The following is an 18360-nucleotide window of genomic DNA, read 5'->3' as shown; positions in this document are numbered from 1 at the left end:
CCATTTGGTGCCATTTCTGAGTTTTCTAACACTGGCTGGGAACATCCTTTGTCAGCAGCCTTGGAGACCAGCTAGATGAACTGAAGTTCCGACTTGCTGTAAGGCAGCTTACAGTGGTACCTCGGGTTAAGAACTTAATTCGTTCTGGAGGTCCGTTCTTGACCTGAAACTGTTCTTAACCTGAGGTACCAGTTTAGCTAATGGGGCCTCCCGCTGCACTGCTGCCGCACAATTTCTGTCCTCATCCTGAAGCAAAGTTCTTAACCCGAGGTACTATTTCTGGGTTAGTGGAGTTTGTAACCTGAAGCGTCTGTAACCTGAAGCTTCTGTAACCCAAGGTACCACTGTACTAGGCTTCTTACAATTCATTCCATGTATCCACCAGCCTAATTCTGGAGACAGAAAACGTCATCTTAAAGGCTATAAGTGTCAATAAATCTCTGATGGGATTTTTCTAGGGGGCTTCAATAGTTGACCCAAGTAGTAAATATATGTTTGCTTATTTTCTGCAGAGTTTTGGGTGTGTGTGTGTGTGTGTTGTTTTCAGCAAATGCTTGCCCCCCGTCCTTGTTTTCTTTTCTTTTTTTGCAACAGGTGGCCTCTTGCTGCTTTCCCATTGATGTCAGACGTGTACCAAATTCTTGGGCTTATGAGGCTTAGGGACCCAGCTGCTCCTCTGGGGGTGGGGGCGAGGGGGAAGGATGGGCAATGCTGTAACAAAATTAGTAAAGTTGATGTTCAGCCTGGCTGCAGCGAGCATGGGTTGATGTTTCCTTCCATGGCCAACGGACAAAGAGTCGGCTAATAATGACCTTGCATAGGACAATTTTGCCTTTCAGCATTTGTTGAAACAGCTAGCGCTGCTTTTAGAATGCCTCCCTCTCCAACTCGGGTCTGAGTAGATGCTGCGGCAGACAGGCACTGTGCAGCTACAATCTAGATTCTTAGTTAGAGAGCTGCAGCCATAAAGGGTGGCCTAGAAATCAAACATACCTTTCTTTCCATGCTACTGCGTTCCATGGGGACATGGGTGTTGCTGTGGGTTAAACCACAAAGCCTAGGACTTGCTGATCAGAAGGTCGGCGGTTCGAATCCCTGCGACAGGGTGAGCTCCCGTCGCTCGGTTCCTGCTCCTGCCAACCTAGCAGTTCGAAAGCACGTCAGAGTGCGAGTAGATAAATAGGTACCACTCCGGCGGGAAGGTAAACAGCGTTTCTGTGCACTGCTCTGGTTCTCCAGAAGTGGTTTAGTCATGTTGGCCACATGACCCAGAAGCTGTACGCCGGCTCCCTTGCTCAGCCAATAGAGCGAGATGAGCGCCGCAACCCCAGAGTCGGTCACGACTGGACCTAATGGTCAGGGGTCCCTTTACCTTTACAAATCAAACATACCTTTCTTTCCATGCTACTGGAGTCTGGTTGGTACCCAGTCCTTGCTCACTAGCCCTTGCGGAATCTTGAAACAGTGAGGTTATTTTTCCATGTGAGCTTAATTTGGTGCAATCATGAGCCATCGAGGTAAGACTGCTTGCATTTGAATGCCAGTTCCTGGAAATGGCTGCACGGGGAGATTGCTCTCAGGTGCTGTTTGCAGGCTGGTCCAGAGGCATCACGTTGGCTGCTGTGAGAACAGGATTCTGGGCAAAATAGGCCATTGGCCTGACCTAGCAGGTCTGTTCTTGCATTATTGTGAGTTGTCTGTATGCCTCCCTGATCTGTGTCTTATATTCCATCTTCCACACTACACTGCAATTTGCTTTTGTATGCCACGGAATATATTACACTTAATTCTCCATTGTAGTAGACGTGAGAGGAAATCTGTGCTACTGCAAAGGGGGAGGGGCCCTGTCAAATACAATGTGATTTCTGTAATTGGGTTAACGTGCTAAAAAATGGTGCTTGACAAAATGTCTTTCTATTTCAGCAGGCGTCTTAAAGAAATTCTCTGCTTTTGTGATAAATTTTAATTGACTCTATCCACTGCGTCCTTTCTGTAAGTGTTAGGAGGCATGCACCTTAAAGATTCGGGCAATTAAGCAGCATAAAGTAAAGCAGTAAGCATGCGTTGTTAATGGAACAATTTATTTCGATAGCTGGGCCATCCTAGCTGAAGATACCCTGATATCTACAGAGGAAGAGCGGTATACAAATTTAATAAATATGAATCATAATAATAAGAGCAATTTAAGAGCAAAAGTCCTCTCCTTTGCACTTAGATAAATGTAGGGAGAAAGATAGCACATGGAAGGTGGGTGAGATAAAACAAAATTCTTGTATTGCACCCTCAAAAACAGAAATGTCAAGAGTCTAGAATATTTTTGGGAGTCAAGTAATATTGTAAGTGCAAGGGGAGGCAGCTGGTGTCCAGCATAATCCCCTCCCCCCCATGTCTGCATGTCTTCAGATGGTATTTATCTGTATTGTCTGCCTCCTTTTTATTCTTTCCATCTGTTGCGCACATTTTCGTTCCTTGGCTTGGAAGGTGGAGGCAGGGAAGGAGGAGGAAAACAACTGTTGCTCCTTCTCTCACAGAACCTGGGGAGAATAAGCAAATCAGTTTCTTAAGCTTAAGCCAAGAAATACTATTCTCTATGAAATTGAGTATCAATATACGTAGCAAGGCTTTGAGATTAGACCACTGAAGAAGCCCGGAAAACTACCTGAGGAGTGTGCTACCTGCATGTTTAGCTGGGCATGTTTAGCCTGGAGAAGAGGAGGTTAAGGGATGATATGATAGCCATGTTCAAATATATAAAAGGATGTCACATAGAGGAGGGAGAAAGGTTGTTTTCTGCTGCTCCAGAGAAGCGGACACGGAGCAATGGTTCCAAGCTACAAGAAAGAAGATTCCACCTAAACATTAGGAAGAACTTCCTGACAGTAAGAGCTGTTCAACAGTGGAATTTGCTGCCAAGGAGTGTGGTGGAGTCTCCTTCTTTGGAGGTCTTTAAGCAGAGGCTTGGCAACCATATGTCAGGAGTGCTCTGATGGTGTTTCCTGCTTGGCAGGGGGTTGGACTCGATGGCCCTTGTGGTCTCTTCCAACTCTATGATTCTATGATTCTATGAAAAGGCCCCATCGGGGGCGAACAGCGGCCTCTTGATTACTTGGACTGCCAGGGCGAAACAGGCGCAAAACGCCGGCACCCTCTTGTCTGCAACTTCATTAACATCCATCTACAACTTCACTAGCATCTCTCAGTATTGTGAACAACACCAAACTTACCTTTTGTTGGTATCTTCATGAACTTGCCTAAAAAGATAAAGAAAACAAAAGACTGAGTTAAGCACTTGAAAAATCCATTGAAATCAGACATTATAAGTTCATCTTAGGTTGGGTAGTTTGCAAGTCTCTGCGGCTTTGTATATGGTTTTGTATTTTTCTCTGTAGTTAAACTGTGGCACTCGCTGATGGTTGGCCACCACCTTTGATGACTTTAAAAGGGAGCTGGGCAAATTCACAGAGGGCAAAGCCATCAATAGCTACTAGCCATGACGGCTGTGTTCAGCCTTGCCTGTTGGAGGCAGTATGTCTCTGAACGCTATTTGCTGGGAATCGCGGATAAGGAGAATGCTGCCATGCGCATTGCAGGCTTCCCTGGGGCACCTGGTTGGCCACTGTGGGAACAGGATCCTGGGTCAGATCTAGTCACCTGATCTAGTAGGACAGTACTTGAGGTGGATGGAGGAATGCATGGAGAGTATGAGGTAGATGCGTCCTCCTGAGGTGTGGACTTGTATTGCTGGCCCTTGTGGTAAGGGTTTAGGCCCAGATAGCTCAGTTGGTTAGAGCGCAGTGCTGATAATGCCAAGGTTGCAGGTTCGATCCCCCGTCTGGGACAGCTGCATCCTCCTGCATTGCAGGAGGTTGGAGTCGATGATCCTCAGGGTCCCTTCCAACTCTACAATTCTATGATTCTGTTTTTCTAATCTTAAGGTATCCAGAGCAGCAAAGTGGGAAAACTCCTGGCCATTTAACTCTGGAAATGCCAGAGATTGGACCACGGACCCTGCTGCATACAAATACAGTGGTACCTCGGATTAAGTACCTAATTCGTCCCGGAGGACGGTTCTTAACCTGAAACTGTTCTTAACCTGAAGCACCACTTTAGCTAATGTGGCCTCCTGCTGCCGTGTGATTTCTGTTCTCATCCTGAAGCAAAGTTCTTAACCTGAGGTAATATTTCTGGGTTAACGTAGTCTGTAACCTGAAGCGTATGTAACCGGAAGCGTATGTAACCCGAGGTACCACTGTAATGGACTCAGCCGCTAAAATCATGGCTCTTCCCCTTCCCGATTCTAGGATCCAGTAGCAAATAACATGAACCCATGTCTATTGATATTTGTTTAAAAAAGGGGGGGAAGTACGCACATCTGCACAACTTGCAACGCACCCCATGAATCAAGTATTTAGGCCTGGCCAGGTGCCTCTTCCCTGCATCTTTTCAGTTGCATGCAGGCAGTGAAAAGCAGTGGATTCTGCATTTTATGGTGGTTCTTCAAAATGGCTGGTGGCCTGTATTCAGCGGTCAAGCCAAAAGTAGTGCAGGATCAGTTTCGATGGTATGGTGCTCACATCAGATGTTTAGTAGCCTGGTCAACCAGTTTGCTGGGATTCTTCCAACTCAACTATAAAACTTTATGTACGTCATGCGTTATATAAAAAAAATCGTCATTCTGCTGATCTCTGGAATGTCAGATTATCCTGCTGGATCTGGCCAAAGGCCTCACTGTGGCTGACCCGATACCTATGGGAAGCCAGCAAGGATAGGAAGATGCACGACTGAAAAATGTCTAGGATCTTGTCCTGAATATGAGAAAGAGAAGAGTCCCGTTTTCCTGCAGGGTGCTTGAGTCTCTTGAAGTGCCTTGAAGTTGCTCCCTAAACGAGCGTGCCGTTTGTTTAGCTGTGTTTTCTTCGTGGTGCCATGACGGCGTTGTAATAGGAAAGATAAAGGACTGGCTGTGTTCTGTTTTCAAGGAAGATAATTGCAGAAGGCCTTGCGAACGCACACCTGCCCCGTTGCCCAGGACACAGATAGATGGGGAAGGACGTGCAGCTTGAATCTAATCTGTCTGCCTTGAGATGGTCTGTCTGCTTCCTTCTGCAGGAAACAAATGGGGGTCCGAAAGAGAGGCTTGTTAGAGCAGTGGTGTCCAACTGTCTTGGCAAGAGTGGCACAAATCAAGTCCTCCCGTGTGCTCAGTGCTGCTTGTGTCACATGATAGGCCAAGGCATAATTCTGCCTTCAGTCTACTTTGCCAGAAAACAGGCAGCAGTGTGCAAGAGAAAGAGAGAGAGATGTAAGAGAAAGAGAGAGAGATGTAAGAGAAAGAGAGATGTAAGCAAGAATACAGTCCTGTTTCTGAGTCCTTGCCGGGCTTGTGGGTCCTAATAATAATAATAATAATAATAATAATAATAATAAATTTTATTTATACCCCGCTCTTCCCAGCCAGAGCTGGGCTCAGGGCGGCTAACACGAGTAAAATTACAGTAAAATCATAATAGAAAAAACCCACCAATTTAAAATACAGGTTAAAATGCAATTTAAAATGCAGCCTCATTTTAAAAGTAGCCCATAGATCAAAACCCTAAGGGGAGGGAAAACATAAGGGTCAGACTTGAGTCCAAACCACTGGCCAGGCAGAACAGCTCTGTCTTGCAGTCCCTGCGGAAATATGTCAAGTCTTGTGACAGAGCGTTCCACCAAGTTGGGGCCAGTACTGAAAAGGCCCTGGCTCTAGTTACGACCAATCTAACCACCTTGTGACCTGGGACCTCCAAAATGTTGTCATTTGTGGACCTTAAGGTCCTCCGCGGGGCATACCAGGAGAGGCGGTCCCATAGGTACGTGGGTCCTAATGCTTTCTATATGCATCTGCTCTGCATATAGAAAGTCACTCTCTGAGTTCTCCAGGTAGGGTTGGGAGACAAACCTGTCTGAAGCCCCGGTGAGCTGCTAACTGTCGTTGTAGACACTACCAATACCAGTGTAAAAGGTAAAGGTACCTCTGCCCGTACGGGCCAGTCTTGCCAGACTCTAGGGTTGTGCGCTCATCTCACTCTATAGGCTGGGAACCAGCGCTGTCCGCAGACACTTCCGGGTCACGTGGCCAGCGTGACAAGCTGCATTTGGCGAGCCAGCGCAGCACACGGAACGCCGTTTACCTTCCCGCTGGTAAGCGGTCCCTATTTATGTACTTGCACCCGGAGGTGCTTTCGAACTGCTAGGTTGGCAGGCGCTGGGACCGAACGACGGGAGCGCACCCCGCCGCGGGGATTCGAACCGCCGACCATGCGATCGGCAAGTCCTAGGCGCTGAGGTTTTACCCACAGCGCCACCCGCGTCCCGACAATACCAGTGTAGACAATACCAATGGTCTGACTTTGTACCAACACCAAGACCTTCTTGCACTGTGTAGTTCTGACCCTGGTGATGGGAAAAGACTGCAGAGTCAGGAAAGGAAGAGATGTTTTGCACTACCTAGTCTCAGGATGGTTTCGCCCGCCCCTGGTGCTGGCAGCCTATAGCTTCTCCCTGTGTAAAATACTTGCTGGGCAGGCTTGAGTATACCAGTGCAAAAGCCAAGCTCCGTCTCTGTTGCTCCATAGACTCTCTTGTTGCTGGTCAGCCAGATTACCTGCCTGTCCTCCTGTCTCCTTTCTGCGAGCTGCTTCTCTGCATCCATAGCCTCACTTTCTTCTGGGCTGCAATAAGTCAAATCCACATCCTGCATTGATCAATCGCCCTTGCACCACTGTAACAGTAAATGGCTTTCCCCAAAGAATCTTGGGAATTGTGCTTCGTTAAGGGTGCTGGGAGTTGTTCGGAGGCTCTTCCCAGGGCTACAGTTCCCAACACCCTTAGCAAACCTACAGTCCCCAAGATCCTTTGGAAGGAAGCCTCAACGGCTAGGTTGATTATTTCATGCTACTATTACCCGGCCCTTCAAGTGTTGCTGGACTAGAACTTTTATAATCTCAGAGCTTTGGCTATGCCAGCTGGAATTGATGGGAGGAGTCCCAACAACATCTGGACGCCCACAGATGTAGGGTCTGTCCACAGCTCTCCATGCCACCTCCTCTCCCAGTTTTGCCACAGCTCCATACTTGCAGTCCTCCAATGGACAAGGCAGCCAAGCTCTAACCCCTTTCCCTCTCTTCGGACACTTAACTTGAAATCACGTTAAGATTGTTATTTGTGCGTGTCTCCTCCTTCCTACTCCTCCTCCTCCAGCGTCTTAATTAGGTGCTTGACAAAAGAATTAGGCTTTCCCCTCCTTCCGGCCCCCGTGTTTTGAGCTGCGGCAGATGCCTGCTCATTTGGAACAGGCTATTCAGGGTGAGCACATACAAGCACTGCTTCCCCCCTTCAGTGGGTTGCCTGCCTGTGTGCCCATTAATGCCCCGCTGTGTTTCAAGATGGCAGCAACCTCCCGAATGCGGAGGAGGCTGTAGAAGGGCAAAGCTGCTCCCCCTCAAATGAGTTTTGCCTCTGACGCTTCCCAGAGTCTTGTGTCCTGGATTAAGCCACGCTGGTCCTTTTTTAAATGGAAAATAATCGATCTGGAGCCGGCCCCTTTTCCCCCACCCAGAGCGCACTTTTCTGGCACCTCTCAGATGGGCGCCATTGCAGGCTGGTGCTCCCCCTGCTCACTTCTGACCTTTACGTACTTCTGAGAAGGCCAAAATGAACATTTTGAGTCAAAATGGAAGGTTGGCCACCGTGTGCGAGTCTACACTTTTTTAGGTCTACGACGCCTCCTAGCCGCCATTGGTCAAGTAAATGGGTGGAGCCAATCGTATTTCCTTTTCTTCATTCTCTCTCGTGTAGTGGCAATGGGCTTTAAGCTTTCCAGCCAAGTCTCTACCATTACACACATACATGTTTGCACGAGGACCCCTGCGAGTTGCCCTAGCCATCTGCCTGAATCTAAGGGGACGAGGGAGGCGGGGACACATTTATTTGACCTGCACCAGAACCAGGGGTGACCCCCGAACCAGCTAGGGAGACAGTTTGCCATAGTTTTCAGCAGTGAACACGGCGCGGTTTCATTTCATTTCACTTTTAATTTGTATACCACCTTTGTATATGACTATATGCAAGGCGTTTTACAAGCTGAGGAAACAACAGAATAGACAGCAAAGACCACGCAACTAATAGCAATCTGACCCGATAAAAAAAAAAAGTCATAATAAAGGCATAACTTTAAAACAACTTAAATCAAATAAAGCAATATTCAATAATCCCTTGTTAAACCAGCATCTTTTCTGGGCTGCCCCAAGTTGCCCGACTTCATTGTGAGTTCCAGCACCTATTTTTCTTGGTGTTCATGCCAGAAGCATGACCTCACCGCGCATTAATTATGTCAGGAGTGGAATTCAGGTAGCGGGCCGTGACTTTGTTTTATCTTGTTTTATTTGTGTGTGTCTCTCACGCACAGAATCCCCATTTACCACAGCAGCCTCGAAAACACCTCATGGTTTTTTGGTCATATTTTTTGGGGTTCCTAAAATTGAATGAGAGCATTTAATATACAGTGGTACCTTGGGTTACATACGCTTCAGGTTACAGACTCTGCTAACCCAGAAATAGTGCTTCAGGTTAAGAACTTTGCTTCAGGATGAGAACAGAAATTGTGCTCCGGCGGCGTGGCGGCAGCGGGAGGCCCCAATAACCAAAAGTGGTGCTGCAGGTTAAGAACAGTTTCAGGTTAAGAATGGACCTCCGGAACGAATTAAGTACTTAACCCGAGGTACCACTGTATTATATCAGGTGCCTTGTCTCATCTGTGGTATGTGAACTTCTCCAGTTGGGTTTCCACCCCGGAATTACATGCAGTAGCCCCCCAAGCGCTCTATCTGGGCCCGTATGCCTCTGAATCCCAGTTGCTAGGCATTGCAGGTTGCAATGGCACGGCTGTGCTCATGTCTTGCTCATGGGCTTCCCATGGGTATCTGGCTTGCCCCGTGAGAGTATGGTGCTGGGCTTCAATAGGCCTTTGCTCTGATCCAGTACTGTGGCTCTTCTTATGTCCCTGGCATAGCTGGCTTCCAAAATGGACAAGGCAAATTCATGGAGGAAAGGGTTAGGTCCATGACCACCGGCCACAGTAGCTGCTGATGGAATCTCCGAACTTCAGAGGCAATGCTTTGCTTAATTACCAGATGCGAAGGGCAGACAAGAAGGAATGGCTCGTCTTCATAGCTCCCTGAGTTTTCCCCAAGGACATCTGGCTGTTTCACTGTCGGGAACGAGAGTGTTGGGTTTGATGAGTTGCAACTGTGATCCAGCCAGGCGGCTCTCAAGTTGTGTTAGCACCATCTACTGGGGAGTCAAATGTTCTGTGGAAACCGATTAGCAGGTTTCGTGGTACAGAACTTGGCTGCGTCACAAAATTGTCAAGGGCTCGGGTTTTTTGGTGGGGACTAAGAAAGCAGTCCTGTGTGCCTCCTTCCCAACCACAAATCACTGGTTGCCACGGCTAGCCAAAATTAGTGGACCACTGTGGAGGTGGGCATCTCTGGCAACCAACACTTAGTGTGGAACCTTTTGCAGTTCCCCTGCAGCAGGAATTGACATTGGACATCTCTGCCTTTGAACAGAGATACAATATCTACTAGTGGGCTGGAGCATCCATTATCCTTTGACCCCTGGCAAATCCAAAATACGCTTTGCCATTTATTCTTGCAAGGTTTTGCTCTGCTTTAGTCTTTACTGAGAGGTGATAAGTGAGTTGCCTGGTATTGGTTGAAAAAGCACTAGTGTGGGTTCGCAAAGTCAGAGGCTAGCATATGTGTTGTTGTTTTTTCTTTTTTGCAAGATCCTGCGCAAGATCTAGAGTGTCTAGCCTTATCACACAATGTCCAAGCTAAGTTGCCTGTGTTCCCAGCCTCCTTTGTTTCTCTCCTTTGCGCTGAAAAGCAGAGCAGTGTGCTATTGTTCACCCTAGACAACCACTGAATGACAGCCGCCAATTGAGGGCACCCTTATAAATTGATAGCTTGCGGTTCAGTTCTTTGAGGCTATTGATACGGCGTCACAGTTGTGGAACACATTTCCTGGGGAGTATTGCCTAGCTATTCATTTCTCCCTTTAATTTTAGGGAACACTCTTGGTTCTGGCAGGTTGTTTCCATTGAGTCTCTGAAGAATGAGTTGCTCTCTCTTTTTGCAAAGCTTGATGACTCCTTTTAGTCATTTTATCATTTCATGGGTTCTCATTTCTTTTATTGCTTCTGCCACCTGTGTCAAACTAAAACCATCCCTGCACAACAGACACCCCAGGGGCCAGGCTATAATTTTTTTAAAAAACGAAAGAGTAAGTTCTGCCCAAGTTTGCCCCAGAGCTGTCAATTCTGTAAGCATCAGGAAAAACTTTCTGACAGTAAGAGCTGTTTGACAGTGGAACGGTCTCCCTTGGGAAGTGGTGGACTCTCCTTCCTTGGAGGTTTTTAAGCAGAGGTTGGGTGGCCACCTGTCATGGATGCTTTAGCTGAGATTCCTGCATTTCAGGGGGTTGGACTAGATGACCCTCGGGGTCCCTTCCAAGTCTACGATTCTATGATTTACCCTGGGTATAGGGAGTCTCCAACCTGCCATAGGGTGCTGAACTGCAGCTCCCATCAGCCCAAACAAGCATGGCCAGCGGCCAGGAATGATGGTAGTTCGGCAATGTCGGGGGGGGGCCCCCAAAGATTCCCCACAGGTGATTTAGACACTGGCAGTCAGGTCTAGCCACTGTTGAGGAATCTTCTTGTGCCTTTCATTCTTTTTTTACTTTGGTGTTGGTGTAAACTTTTAGGAACTTTGCATTGCACATTGCAATATTCTGGTTTTCAATTGATTTTGTCCGTTTGTATTATATTTTTGTTAAATTGCTTTGAGACTTTTGTTGTTGTTGTTGCATAAATCGGTGGGGAAAAATGTAATAAATTATAACAATCAATTTCCTAGGCATGGTTCAGAAATTTGTATCAAGGCACCGCAGATGGCATTAGAACCCTTAAAGGCCCCAGTGAAGACCTTTAGCCTTGGTTTAATCTGTGTTTGAAATACTGGGTGGTTTTACTCAAAATAGACCCATTGAAATGAATGAACATGGCTAAATTAGGCCCATTAATTTCAGTGGGTCCATTCTGAGTTAAACCCACTGCTTTTATTATTTCCATGCACCACTTGGGAATACTGTGTGTGTGTGTGTGTGTGTGTGTGTGGAAAACCTTTCTTGCCAGGTTTTTCTAAATACGACCGCTTTCTTTCAGGTGCTACAAGAGAAATTGGCTCTGCTCTGACCAGAATGTGCATGCGGCACAGAAGCATAGAGTCCAAACTCAGGCAGTTCTCAAGGTGAGTTAACACATGCCAGTGAGCCGCCACAGATCGGAAAGAGCCCTTCATTATTAGCTCCTGGACTTTGGTCAAGATGTAATTGCTACACAACCCCTTTCATTCAGGACCACATTAAGTTGTTTGCTGGGGCTGGCTTCCAGCTAACCTCTGACTTTCGGTTGCTGGGAACACCCTTTCCTTTTCTCCCATCAAACAAACCGGGCTTTGTGGGAGAGGAAGAGTTTACTGCCCACCCTGAGAGAAAAAAAAAACAGAGGCTTGCTGGCACAACCCTCTTTGCACACCAGGAATTCCTAGTCATGGCATTAACTGTAACTCAGCAGTGAATGAGGGACGCCAAAGGGGGATCGGTTCCAAAGCTGAGAACTTGGGAAATTGCTGCAAAAGCAAACTATTTTATTGGGCCTTCTCCAGTATCTGGTAACTCTCTCTCGAGGGAGTCTGAGAGCTACAGTTGCGCCGGGAGATTTAGCTATGAAATGGAGAGTCCCACTGCCCAACCCCTCTGATCTAGACACTCTTTGGCCAGCCCTACTTCTCATGCCACCTGCAGTATGGACGCAATAATGCACAGCCTAACGTGATGGGCTGTTGAGAACACTTCAAAATAATGTTATGAATGGGTTAGCGCAGCTCATAGATATTGAGGGGGTTTCTGAGCAGTCGGTGGGTCTGGCTTAGGGTAGATTCAGGTTGATTCCCCCTGCCCCCTTTGCAGGATTTGATTCCTCTTTGTGTTTTCTCAACCAAATTAGTGCTTTAATAGACTGTCTGATAAACCCACTTCAAGAGCAGATGGAAGAATGGAAGAAAGTAGCCAATCAACTGGATAAAGACCATGCAAAAGGTAGTTATATGGAAAAGGAGCCATGGACAAGATGTGGCTGAACAATACAGGTTTTAAAATATAACTGTGCAAATGTTTACTTTTTGTGCTGTGTTTTCGAGAATCTGGTCACATGAGGTGGCGATGGCCGCTTATGGGATGATGCAGGTACAACCAGGGTTATGCATGAGCCAGCGCTAAGAAATCAGGAATGGGCTGTGAGAATCACCCGCTCCTTTGCTGCATCTCCTTCCGTCCCTTAAGCAAACCCCCCTTTCCTTCTGCAACCACGATTAAGCGTCATGTTAGCACCAGTGTTATAAACATGGTTAGGTTTAACCACAGTTTCCGTTTTTAATATGGGTTTGGAACCATGGTTTAATGGAGTTGGCTTTCAAGTCCTGGTTTTGAGTAGGTGCCATGGGTAGCCTTAATACTGTTACTTAATGCTGTTAAAGTAACGCAGGTGGCTTGCCATTTTTTCCTAAGCTGTAAAGGACTTCAGGCGAAGGATCACGCACTTCTGCGCCTGGTGCTCAGTCTCTTAACCATGGATAATGAGGTACCAGGATCCACATCTGAAGATTTGATAGAAGCCACCACTTCTAAAAAAAAGAGTGATGTGTTCATTTTATGCAGAGATTTCAGGCCATAAGGCTAAGTATTGCTTGCAACCGCTTTAATGTTTTGTGTGTGCTTAAATGCACCCTCAGAAAGGGACGCAGGTGGCGCTGTGGGTTAAACTACAGAGCCTAGGACTTGCAGATCAGAAGGTTGGCGGTTCGAATCCCCGTGACGGGGTGAGCTCCCGTTGCTCAGTAGCAGCTCCTGCCAACCTAGCAGTTCGAAAGCACCTCAAAGTGCAAGTAGATAAATAGGTACCACTCCGGCGGGAAGGTAAACGGCGTTCCGTGTGCTGCTCTGCTCTGGTTCACCAGAAGCAGCTTAGTCATGCTGGCCACATCGACCCAGAAGCTGTACGCCGGCTCCCTCGGCCAATAAAGCAAGATGAGCGCCACAACCCCAGAGTCGGCCACGACTGGACCTAATGGTCAAGGGCCCCTTTACCTTTAAATGCACCCTCAAGTGCTGAGAAGAAAGTACAGTGGATGCTCAGGTTGCGAACATGATCTGTGCAGGATGCACGTTCACAACCCGTGTCTGTGCATGTGCGGGTTGCGATTTGGTGCTTCTGCGCATGCACAATTGTGATTTAGCGCTTCTGCGCATGCGCGACCGCCGAAACCTGGAAGTAACTCGTTCCGGTACTTCCGGGTTTTGGCAGTCCACAACCTGAAAAAAATGTAACCTGAAGCGTCTGTAACCCAAGGTATGACTGTACAACCAGAATCTGGGACTTGGCGAAGTTCCAGTGGTTAGAACCCGTGGTTCTGCCCTGTTAACTGCAGAATGATGCATTTGTAGTAGTCTTAACCACAGGAAGCTGCTGTTTCTTAAAATAAAATGAAATAATAATAAAAGACAGGTTACCACTAAAGCCTGATGCTCTCTAAGAACATCCTGTCTGGCTGTTTTGAACAATTGCTGCTGCTCAAGCAGGACAGGTGAAAGGGTGGTTAGGCAGTGCCAGAGCAGGTAGATTTAGTGGTGGAGCTGCTACCTTTTCTTAATCCCTGCTAGCTTGTGCTGGCCGGGGCATTTAATTTTCATTTGTATACCACCTTTCTATATTGCTATACGGACAAGGCAGTTTACAAAGCTGCCAACAAAACAGATGGCAAAGTTCGCCCACCTAATAGCAGTATGATCCAATACAAAGAAGTCGTAAAAAAAGCATAGCTTCAAAATAAACAACTTACTGTATAGCAAAATAAAGCAACATTAAACAATCCCATTGGAATATAATAGTAAGCAGTAAAATGAAATGCCAGCAGATAATAATTAAACAGTTTACACTTGAAAACTACAATAAAGAATTACTAAACTATAATCAATAAAAATAACAGTGTCACAATGCATAAAATAGCACAAAACATACAAAACCAGAAAGTTGGGAGCTGTGGTTCTCCCCCCTTTATTTTATTTTGTTCTTTCCCGTTGCCTTCAGTGGGAAGGGAGTAACCATGCTAGCTCATAAGGTGGTTAAGATTCTGCCTCTGGTTTGGGGGAGGAGGTGAGGGGGTATTGGGGGGGAAAAGGAGCCTAGGATCGTACATGTTCCCAGCTGTCCCCCACATGTTGCCATCCTGCCAACAGAAAGGGAAGTCAGAAATATTGTGCATGCGCCTCCAAGTGACCCTAATTTTGCAGTTTTAACCATGCTTGTGTTGCATATTTTACATTCTAAACTGCAGGGGGCTGTTGAAGGGCATTTGAGGTGCAGGTTAAGTAGGGCTACGAGCAGATTCTGACTCAGCCCACACCACCTCCTCCTCACGAGTAATCAAATGAGTACTTTGCTTATATTGAGGCCCCTTTTGGGTTACTTGTGACATCACTCATCTCCAGGTGACTCACTGGGGCAAGACGGTTTGAGCATGTGACGACAATCCTGGTTCACCTGCACTGGCTGCTAATTGATTTCCGGGCCCGATTATAAAGCCTTAAATGGCTCAGGACTGCAGTACCTCAAGGACCACCTCTTTCCATATGAACCTACCCAGATCCCAAGATCATTTTCTGAGGCCCCTCTTTGTGTCTCTCCTTTACGAGAGGTCTGGAGGGTAGCAACACAAGAACGGGGCCTGCTCTGCAGTGGCTCCCCATCTGTGGAATACTCTCCCCAGGAAGGCTTGCCTGGACCTTCATTACACACCTTTAGACGCCAGATGAAATGTTTCCTCTTTAACCAGGCATTTGGCTGATTAACGTGGGCTTTTAAATGTGTTTGGGGGGGGTGTTATTGGTTTGTTTTTGTTTTATTACATATTTTGTATTCTCATTTTGTATTTTTCTGTTGTGAACTGCCCTGGGATCTTTGGGTTAAAGGGCAATATACAAATTTAATAAATAATATTAATATTTTCCTTCCCTTCCCTTTTACATACTGCTTTTGTGCTAAATATTAGTGAAATGCATTAGGATGAAAAGTAGCTTAAATTGCTTTCTCAAACACTGCATGCCATTCTCTGAACTCCTAGCATCATCAGGCATAGCCAGATCTATTTATTTATTTTTACAAAGCATGCCATAGCATAGATGTCAAATGTGTTGATATTCAGACTGTGTTTCCCGCTTTCTCTCTCTAGAATACAAGAAAGCCCGCCAGGAGATTAAAAAGAAATCTTCAGACACACTGAAACTACAGAAGAAAGCAAAGAAAGGTAAATTTCTCCCTGAGGTTTTCCTTACTCGCTTGGGTGTGTGGCTGCTCTGAATTTCCTGTTTGTTTTTTTATTGCAGCAAAAAGCTGTGTTTCTGTGACTGTGCATAAATAATAATTTGGATGTATTGATTTGTTTTTGCCAAACACACATACACACACACACACACACACACACACAACCCCAATTTAGGGTGGAATAAAACTTTGTGGTCTTCTGGCCATTTCATCTGCACAAGCATGTCATTTTGAAAGATGGAATAGTCTCCCACCCTCTCCTCCCCCTTTGCACTGTTCTGGGGGATTCTTCTGACACACACCCCCCAAGCCAATTTCAAGGGTGCCGTGTGAGTGGGGGGACAAAGCCCCATTGCATAAGCAGGGCTTCCATTGACGGGGCTGGATAGGCGAATCCCAATCAGAGTCTCCATCCACCCAGGATAAATTTTTACGAAGCTGAACCCCGTTCTAAACTTATTAGGCTCACGTCCACCCCATACATTTAACACACATTTAAAGCATGTGGCTCCCCCACCCCCAGAATCATGGGAACTGTAGTTTGTTGATGGTGCTGGGAATTGTAGCTGTGTGCTTTGAACTACAAGTACCAGGATTCTTGAGGTGCAGGGTGAGAAATACACTTTAAATGTATAGTCTAAATGTGATCTCGACCTCGCACCTAGATACAGTGGGTGCTCAGGTTGCAAATGTGATCTGTGCGGGATGCACGTTCGCAACCTGCAGCATTTTCAACTCGCATCTGCGCATGCGCGGGTTGCATTTCGGGGGCTTCTGCGCATGCGCAAAGCACAATTTAGCGCTTTTGCGTATGCGCGACTGTCGAAACCCAGTACTTCCTGGTTTCGGCAGTCTGCAACCCGAAAAAACACAACCTGAAGCGGACACAACATGTATAGCCTGCTGCGTATTGCTTATGCCCTCTCTGTTCTTCAGACCACAGTGGCACACAGGAGAATTTACAGCAAGGCTCAAAAGCTTCCCTCCTTACTTGGCAGCTCTGCTGGACAGCTTCCCTATCGGTGTGGGGTTGCTAGGACTTGCAACCTCTCTCTTCCATGGCCGCTATCCCAGTTGAGGCCCTGAGCCACAGTTGGAGATGGTTTGATGCCGAACCAGCTTGCCCCGCATATGGAATATGCAATAGCAGGACCCACCCGCTGGTTTTGCACACACCTTTGGGACCCAGCCCTCCATTTCAGAAGCATTGCATTCCTGAATGCGCATGCACCTCTTACGGAAATGCTTTCGTCGCAACTATTAAAATTGCTGGGTGCCAGAGGGTTCTAAAAATGGACGCTTTCCTTTCCATCAAATTGGCTGTGCACTGAATTGCGCTCAGTGGATTATAACACTGCAGAAATTAACTGGAAAGCGAGCTGCCTTATGGCAAGTAAATTGGGAAATGTTGTCTGTTCCCAGCCATTGTGAATTCCATCCCTAAACACCATAACTCGCACACTTAACTGCTGTCATGTTGACTGTTGTGATACACATTTATTTGTGCTGAGTAGGAGGAAGTTTGGGTAAGCGGTAGGACTACTTCCTCCTACCGATGCATTTCTGTAAGTGTAAGCTGCTGATGCATTTTAATCACTGTATAAGTGCATCGGCCTTCACACTGAAATAATTTCAATATTTGTTCAGACTTCTGGTTCGAGTATGTGTTTATGGGTGTGTGTGTGTGTATGTGTCTACCTGTCCAACACCATGACCCCTTCATCCTGTAAAATCAGTCGCCCTACTATGTCTTGCGCTCCCAGCCAATTCTGGAAACACAGCAGGAATAGAAAAGAGAATCACTATCATAACACTTAGACCAGGGGTCAGCAAACTTTTTTCAGCAGGGAGCCGGTCCACTGCCCCTCAGACCTTGTGGGGGACCGGACTATATTTTGAAGGGGGGGGGGGATGAACGAATCCCTATGCCCCACAAATAACCCAGAGTTGCATTTTAAATAAAAGCACACATTCTACTCCTGTAAAAACACCAGGCAGGCCCCACAAATAAACCCAGAGATGCATTTTAAATAAAAGGACACATTCTACTCATGTAAAAACACACTGATTCCCGGACTGTCTGTGGGCCGGATTTAGATGACGATTGGGCTGGATCCGGGCCTTAGTTTGCCTACCCATGCTTAGACACTGTTCTGAACAGTCTCTTTCAAATGCTAAGTCCACCCCAGGGTTGGTGTGTGGCACTGAGAGCAGGATAGCTGCTCTTGGCCATCAAGGTTGGCCCCTTGTCTGTCTCAGGAGACAGTAGAGGAGTGTGCCTTTGGGGGTGAAGTCAAATGGTTGGAAGATTACAGCACCTGCTGTGGCTGTAGAGACTGATATGGGACAGACATGTTTTTGTTGAGGATGGGGCCAAACAAAGGAGTCCAGGTGTTCTGCTGTAGGTCCATCGTGGTGTTCCTTCTCTCTGCGCTCCATCCTAGCAGTCATTCCTCCTCTGGTCACTGTCATGGAAGCAAGACCTGACTGACTGTCTCCAGGCCTTCAGTCTTCTGCAGGGGATTCCCACAAGATGAGGTTGATGTCACCAGCCTTCATGTCCCGTTTGCAGACATCTTTGTAGTGCAGAGTTGGTGTGCCAACTGGCCTGGAGCCAGCTCCCCGTAGAGCACATCCTTGGGGAACTAGCCATCTTCCATTCTGTGGACCTTAGGATGGTGGGATGGGCTTTGGGAGGGAGCACAAGGCGTTAATACTCTGATTTACCGGATACATGTAGGGTACTAGCCTTGTCCCCCTAGTCTACTGACCACACGCCACGTGTCTTGTGCTATCGAGATGTAACCTTGCCAAAATTTGGAAACTACGTTTTCTTCTTTGTCCAGCTATCTCTTGTTTCTTGTAGTCTCTTTGTCTGG

At 46.8% G+C, this 18360-nt stretch overlaps 1 protein-coding gene across 24 annotated transcripts in view; it reads left to right on the top strand.

Annotated features, from left to right (window-relative positions):
* Positions 1-18360, top strand: part of MTSS1 (MTSS I-BAR domain containing 1) — a 161519-nt gene that overhangs the window by 106673 nt on the left and 36486 nt on the right. For all 24 annotated transcript variants that reach the window (XM_079984273.1, XM_079984264.1, XM_079984257.1 and 21 more), the window contains exons 4-6: positions 11267-11351; positions 12110-12201; positions 15390-15464. In XM_079984273.1, coding sequence (XP_079840399.1) covers positions 11267-11351; positions 12110-12201; positions 15390-15464 — 252 coding nt within the window. The remainder of the gene's footprint in view (positions 1-11266; positions 11352-12109; positions 12202-15389; positions 15465-18360) is intronic.

This window comes from Podarcis cretensis (assembly GCF_951804945.1).
Source record: "Podarcis cretensis genome assembly, chromosome: 7".
NCBI lineage: Eukaryota > Metazoa > Chordata > Lepidosauria > Squamata > Lacertidae > Podarcis > Podarcis cretensis.
Note: the sequence above shows the minus strand (reverse complement) of the source record. Positions and strands in the feature narration are given on the sequence as shown.